Raw genomic sequence first — 7,614 nt, 5'->3', positions numbered from 1 at the left:
TTATTTCAGCTGTATTATCCTGTTTAAACAGCTGTATGGCTTACTGCACCTACACCAGTACTGAAATATCAAATCCCCTTCAGTTTACCTCATAATATAGTATACTGCTATAAGTTAATATCATTACCGTATAATGAATTGGATCCTAAAGGATTTAGAAATAGAAGTGATTTTGTTTTTTTTTTCCCAAAAGGAAAAGCAGAAAGTAAGATTCTGTTTAAATAAATCGGTTTTAGCAGAAAGCAAATGCTAACTCGTATACAAGATCTTTAATGTTATCCACTATTTTGAAAAATGAAACTATAGATTGAAAATGGTATTTAAAAAAATGTCCCCTTTTGGCATACAACTCTTTTATGAAAACCTGAATTAACTATAGCTTGACCAGTTCTGAAACTTTTCCTATTAGTATGCAACGTCTGTAGTATACATAAAATGAAAGAGTAGTTGCCTGCATTTGAATGTTGCTGGATAAAGGTGGAAATAGTTCCTCATATTCTCTACGGATCTGTTTCTGTAGATTTGACGAATTAAATGTAAAGCAAGTTGAGTGTGTCACTGACAGCAGTATTCAACGTGGTTTGTACGAAACCTGGGCTTGGGGACAGATGGATGTGTATCGCTTTGTCCACTATGTCAAGAAAAATGCAAAGACAGTAAAATACCTACACTTTAACTGTACTTAGATTTGTCTCTATATATTGTATTACAAAAGAAAGTTGGAGGTTTCTTAATGCATAAAAAACAAAAGCTGAAACCAAATAAATCATGTACGTGACCTGTTGGCAGGCGCAGGCTGTATTTAAAAGCTCAACTGATACCTGTATTTCTAAAACAAAACAACCCCTATTCCCTTAAGAGAAACAAGCTATTAAAAGTGGATACTCAAACAGACCTATGCATTTTTGTTTCCTCTTCTAAAAGCAAGGAGCTACGTTGTCATACGTGCAGCTGTGCTATTAGGAGTTTTTGTTTTAGATCACTGGTTTTCAGTGGTATTTGTACTTAAAGTCACGTAGACTTAAACTTGGAGAGGTTATTTCCATTCACACTTTTAGGACTACTGTGTGGACAAAATGTTTTAGTTAGAATTAATCTGTTCCACAACTTCCTACCTGTGTTTCTTTGTCCTCAAAAAAAAGTAAGAGCAGGTACTTTTTGGGTGTGGGCAGAAGTGCAGGTGGTGGGAAACGTTCTGGATGTCAGCATCCTGTTAGACGTGGCACAGATGAACTGCATATTTGCACTGTTCTGTTGAGGTTTATTTTGTTTTTCACTGACTGTAGGACTTGGGGGCCCCTTTTGATTTCTAGGGAAATATGAAGGGCACAGTTTGGGGATGGTTAAACTGACATTTGATAAGAACTTCACGTTAGCTGTGTATCAAAGGAAAATAAATATCTGAAGTCTGATAGTTTGTAGACTCCTGTTTAGCTAATGATTAATCTGAGTGGGTGTCAGTCTCCATTAACATATTAACTTACCCGGAAAACTTGCTGAAAATGCGGTTGGAGGTATCAGGTGATTATTATATTACAGTTCAGACTTCCGTTTTTAGGTTACTAAAGGGTTGAATTCTTTTAATACCAGGCAAAGTGTACCTCTGGCAGATGCAGGAAAGAGCAGAAGACGTGGCAGCGGTATCTCAGTCTGTGCTCTATTTCATAATGAACCTGCTTTGGAGGTTAAACTGCCCATTGAGCTTCCCATGTTCATTCATCATTATTTTTCTAAAATCGTGGAGGGCTGTATGCTGTGAAATGCCCCGCAGAGCTGGTGTCCTGGAAGCTTCACAAGGCAGGGACTTGGGTTGCTGATACCTCTCAAGCTGCTGAGCAACTGCATATAGAAAAATATGCCAGTATTAGCTTGAAGCATTTCGCCCATTCTCTTGTAGAAAAGTGTACATCTTTACTGTCTATTGCTCTTACTGATATGAGGATCATAAGCCCATCTTTCTGATGCCGTTAATGTGCCCTGTCTTGCAGTGCTTCTGTGCTGTTCTTTAAGTGTACCCCAAACTCTGCTCTCAGAGTTGTTTGTGATTCACTTCCAACTGCGCAAAATGTCTTGTTAAGTGTTCTCTGAGCATTTTGGGGCTGTGTACTTTGGCAAGCAGCAATGTAGTGATTAGCTGCGCTCTTGTAGAGTCTTGACTTAAGTGCAAGTTCAAGTAAAATTCAGGTTTAATAAATACTGTTCCGTTTGCCCTGCAGAGGTGATTTATTTCAGAAAGAGAATTGCGAAGGTATCTGTGTGCCAAAGACTTTCTGATACAGACATGGTAGCAGTGCCTGGGCTCGAATCATTTTGGACTAAGGGTGAACTGAGGGGAGCTGAACCGTGACTTTTTCACGCATCTCTGTTTAATTTTCATGCTAGTGCCACCAAATGCACGCATGTCAGGGTTATTCTCCTCCTTTCCATCCCATCGCTTCGTTAGCCAGCTGGAGAGTACTGAGCCTCTCTTGACATTTCCATACTAAACAAGCTAATGTTTCCTATCACCTTTCCTAGACTGACATTTAGGCTGTGTTGGCTCATTGGTCAGCTGTGGACAAGGAAACATAAACCCTTATAAAAAGGCGAGTGGTGTAGTAGAGGTTTAGTCCTATTTCTTTCCCGCCCTATCTCTCTACAGACCACAAATAGATACGAATTTCTATTTTCACTGAGTGCTAGTGAGAGTCTGTATCAAAATAAATCAAACAGGACTGAAGTGCACGGTGAGAGCGTACCAAGTTCTTCTCCGATTTTTATTACAAGGCTGCTTCAATTCTGTGGCTATACTTAGGAAGAGCCAAGCTCATTTTCTAAAAAGCTATGGTTAACCAAAATTGCAGTTATAAAACAGGCATGGAGAAGTACTAAAACATCTGGGTATACATTAACTGAAATACATTGTTATGGTGTTAATGATATTTTAGGAGCTTTTTCAAGTATCTAGCACACTCACCTTTTGTACAACCAATAAACGCCGTGTGTAAGTGGCTGCAAAGCAGCAGTGATAGCCCAATCATTTCTTCTTATTAAACGTGGCAGTGCTTGTTAGATTTTTTTCACTTTTCATTCGGTAATTTTTTGAGTAATGACAAATGAGGGTGGGCTTTCCCACTTCAAAATTTCCATTATAGACTTCCTGTCCCATGTGTTCTTACTTCTGATAACACGTTTAAAAGTGACCGTAGGGTGTGGGCCGGGCCCAGTCTTGCTCCGGTTCAAATTAGCCACAAATTTTGTCACAGATTTCTTAGGATCAGGGTAATGTGTCTTCCCCCTCACTGTCGAAAAGAAACCAAAACAAATTATTCCGGGATAAACCCAACTTTTGCCGTGAAGCTGGCTGAAAGAAAGAAAGTAGAGGTTTAAGATGTGCAAACAACAGAGCCCTGATGTTTATCGCTAATTTTATTCCCGAAGGTCACCCGCTCTCGGCGGCTCGCTCGCCTGCCCGTCCTTGCCCACAGCTTCCCACCGGCATGGGCAGCCGAGGTGTAGGGGGAATATGTGAGGCATCGCTCCCCACGGGCAGGATTTCCTCCCCGAGGAGCCTGTCCCCAGCCTGTCTCTCAAGAGACCGCGTTCCCTGCGAATCCCGAAATGCGCTTCTCCTCGCCTTCCTCGTTAAATAACCTCCCGCGTTAAAAAATAAATAACAATTAAAAAAAAAAAAGCCGCCTTAACTTTGAACTTTATTTTGTTGTTGTTGTTATTATTTTTGTCCCCTTCCCGTCTCGAATTCCCACGTCTCCTCCTTTTTCGAGGCGATGCCCTTGGAAGCAGCGGGGCCGCGGGGAGCGGCGTGCCGGGCCCTCAGCAGCTGAGCACTGCCCGCTCGCTGCCCAGACCCGCGACAGCTCGGTCCCACTGGCAGGACGGGGACCCGAAGCCGCATCGCTTTGGGTTTCTTAACCGTTGCAGCTTGGGGTATCCTAGAAATAAGTTCCCATTTATCGCCGGGTTCCCAAGTCAAGATGCTTTTATTATTACTACGGGTTACAGCGAGCACGGTGAGGACGAAAACAGCTGTATTTACACAAAATGATTAGCCGCTGGACAATAGGAGTCAAGTGATATATTTAGCCGCAGGAGGATATTTTCAGACAATACCAGCGCTCTTCATTTCCTCCGGTTTACTCAAGGAAAGGATACGGCGAGTTAGAGGTCACCGTTTACACACAGCTTTCACAAAATACCGCCCATCACCTTTTGCTTCCAAACAAACAGAAGCGGCCGCGTGACAAAATCGAGGCAAAGCCACTTTACACGTCGGTGGTGCTGGGAGCGTTTGTCGGGCTCCGTGTTTACCTCGGCTCCGCGCCGCGCGTTTGTTCACAGTCGGATAACGAAGCGCTTCGCTCCGTGGCGGTCACCGACGCGCAATCTGTGCCTCCCACTCGGGCGCTAAGCCCCCGCCCTGGGGAGCGGATCCTTTTCCCACCAAAGCGCGTCTCCGGCTCTGCAATTCCGCCCTGCCTGCGAATTCGAATTGAATTAAGCAGTTTACTTAAAACGCGTTCGACGTTTGGTGCTAAAAGCAAACTGCAGCCGCTCTCCCAGCCCTTCCGAGCGGCGCCTCTTCCCGCCGACTTTTAAATGAATGCCGACGTTCCTCTGAGAGTAAAATACGAATTTGGTTGTTTATTGCAATCCTTTGTCGCTAGCTCGAACTAAACGGCAGGGAAATGACAGAGGGAGCGGCGCCGTAATTTCCTGGGATTTAACTTTTAAGCCTCTCTGTAGATACTATTTTGGCACGAAATCCACGCCGGAAGAATTTCTGCAACCCCTCTCGCTTTCTACAGCAGCTGCTATTCACCTCCGTGCGGCTCCGGACGCGGTCCGTTCGCTTCCAGCCCGGCTGGGAGACCTCCACCCGTATTTCGCGGCTCCTTTCGGGGGGAACCGCGTGGGCTCGCGGTCAGGGCACGGCCGAGGGGCCGGCGCCGGCCGCTAGTGGGAGCTGTGGGGCCGTGCAAGCGGCGGAGGGCCGAGAGCGGCGGGGGCGCACCCACGGGAGCGGCGATGTCCCTCCCAAGGTCCTCCGCAGCCACCGGGCGAGTGCTGTCCGGGCTTAATTATAACTAAAGCGAACGGTGAACCGAGATAACAGGGCCCAGTGGGATGAAAAAAAAAGTCGAGTCTAAAAATCCGGGTGGAAGGGCAGAAAGCGGCGGACGTGTTACGGCGGGGGCACGAACCTGGCGCGGAGCTCTGACTGCCACCGCCGGTTCCGCCGGTTCCGGCCCCACTCCCACTCAGGGCCGGGCCGCCGCGTCGCCGCGCAACCGGAGGGACTCGGAAGCCCACGGAGCGCGTGGGAGCGGACGGGCTGCAGCGGACGAAGGGAGCCCCCGTCCCATCCCAGCCTCCAAGCAGACACGTGTTTCCAAAGCGCTCAATTTTAGCAACGACTTTTAGCTCTTCGGTTTGTTTGCTTGGGTTTTTTTTTTTTTTAACCTTTTCTTTTTAACTTCCCTGCTGCTCCTTTTCGCGGGGTCGGGGGGGTGTTACCTGCCGGCTGGGCCCGGCCCGTCGCGGCCCCGCCCGCCGCAGCCCCGCCGCTAAGTGACACGCGAGGCGCCCAACCAGCGCGGCGGCCCGGCGGCGGCCCTATGAGCGGCGGCGACGGGGCGGTGGGGCCGCGCTTATATGGCTACGGCGCCGCTTTACCGCCGGCCGCGCTCCTGCGCCGGGGACTTCGCCGCGGTGGCAGCGGACCGCTCGCAGCGGCGGCGGCGCGGCTGAAGGCGCCGCGGCGGCAACGGCGGCGGCGGGCGCCGCTTCTGTTTCTTCTTTTCCGCCTCCTCCGCGCTGAGCTACGCGCCCGGCTCTCCTTTCGCCGTCGCGACGCGCACTGCGGATCTCGGGAAGGGAGAGGAAAAAGGGAGGTTTTGACGCTGCGATCCTCTCCTCATTTTTTTTTTTGTTGTTGTTGTTATTGTTGTTTTTGAATTATTGCTATCATCCTTTGCCCCCGCTCCGGGGTCCGTGCCGGCGCCAAGGACAGCAGCGGAGCCTCCGGGGATCGGAGCGCTGCGGATACGCCTGCTTCAGGAGTGGATTTATGGACTCGCGGCTGCGTCCGAGCCGCCCGGAGCAGCGTGGGCCGGTGCCCGTGTGGACCGCGCGCTGCGGGGAACGCTGAGAGAGAGAGAGAGAGACGCGGGAGGAGCCTCAAATCGTGGCAGTGACCCGACCCTTTGATTTCTTCCACCGCCTTTTTATTATTGTTTTTATTATTATTATTTCACGCGAGCCTTAGACGCTGTGAATGTGTACGGCGCCCTGGATCCAAATGGGAGTTGGCAGTGTGAGTGGCATCTTTCGAGGCAGCCGAGGGATCCCGAGCAGGAGGAAGGACTGAGGCGCTGCCCGTTCCTGCCGTCGTCGCTCCGGAGGTGGCCTGGATCTTTACCCCCGCGGAAGGAGTGCCCACGCTCGGCTGGCATACATGACTCAGTAGATCGGTCGCGGCTCTAGCCCAGCCTCTGCTAAGCCGTCGCCGCGCTTCCTTTTCGCCTTTTCGCCCCGTGCCGGCGGCCGGGGACAGCGGCAGCCCCCGCTGCCAGGTGCGGGGGAGCCGGGCGGGGACTCGGGGCCGTCCGCCGGCACCATGGCAGCGCGGCGGCGCGACGCCTCCGCCTGCAAGTACTGCTGGGGAGCCCTCATGGTTTTATGGAGAACTGCGCTGGCCAAGTCCATCGTATTAGACCCCATCTATTGGAATTCCTCCAACCCAAAGTAAGTGGCTGCCTTGCTCCTGCCCTACTCCTCCTCCACGAGCCCTCCGCAGCCCGGGGACGGTGCGCGGGGCTCGGCCCTGCCGGGAGGGAGCGGGACTGGGGTTATCCCCGCTGCCTGGCCCTGCCAGGAGGGCTGAGGGAACTGGGGCGGGGATGTGGCCCTGAGCCGAACCTTGCGGGGCTGCCGCCCCCTTTCCGGGGCGCGGGAGGGAACCTTTTCTTGCGGGGTGATCCTCTTCAACTTCTCCGTCTGCAGATGCACACTCAGCCCACTGAGCCCAGCGAAGCTCCATCTGCTTATAGCAGGGCTAAATTTGGTTGTGGAGTTGATGGTATCAAGGCACATGGCAGTGAGTAATGAACTAAGCATTACCCATCACACAACCATTTAGTGTCATTCTTCATTAACAAACCCAGGCAAAAAAGTACATGCGCTCCCAGAGCTTTGCTATCAAAGCACACCCTTAAAATAGAAGCATGTCCTTCAGGAACTTAAGCATAAGAAATGAATACTTTGCAGAACAGGAACTTTTCAGAAGGTGGGCCGCTCTTCTGAGGAGGAGTCTACAGGATGAGAGAACTCTTTCATTTTTGACGTATGCAAAGTAAAATGTGGCTTTGTGCAGTGGTGAAACCCTTTGAACTTGGGTGATGAGCTGCACCTTAGCAGCGTTTTTTCACGCTAGAGAGAAAGTCTGTAATGAGTTCAGGAAGCTTCCCACCAGAAATGAGTTGGAGCAATTTCATCTAACTCATACTGCATCTTTAATGATATATGTATTTAAAAGCAAACCGTATACGCTGAATTAATTGAATTTTAAATTTCCCATTAAATCCAGTGAGCACATGTCCGTTTTCCCGGGGGACT

The 7,614-nt window shown here is 49.8% G+C and overlaps 1 protein-coding gene across 1 annotated transcript in view; it reads left to right on the top strand.

The window, feature by feature from the left end:
* The first annotated feature begins 5,698 nt into the window (after nucleotides 1–5,698).
* EFNB2 (ephrin B2) overlaps nucleotides 5,699–7,614 on the top strand; it is a 43,048-nt gene continuing 41,132 nt past the window's right edge. Inside the window, exon 1 of the mRNA XM_065740967.1 lies at nucleotides 5,699–6,744. Within this exon, the coding sequence (XP_065597039.1) occupies nucleotides 6,617–6,744 (128 nt within the window). The 5' untranslated portion in view covers nucleotides 5,699–6,616. The remainder of the gene's footprint in view (nucleotides 6,745–7,614) is intronic.

The sequence above is a fragment of the Cyrtonyx montezumae genome, unplaced genomic scaffold (genome assembly GCF_038088225.1).
Source record: "Cyrtonyx montezumae isolate F1298 unplaced genomic scaffold, pur_monq_1.0 scaffold_3, whole genome shotgun sequence".
Taxonomy (NCBI): Eukaryota; Metazoa; Chordata; class Aves; order Galliformes; family Odontophoridae; genus Cyrtonyx; species Cyrtonyx montezumae.
Note: the sequence above shows the minus strand (reverse complement) of the source record. Positions and strands in the feature narration are given on the sequence as shown.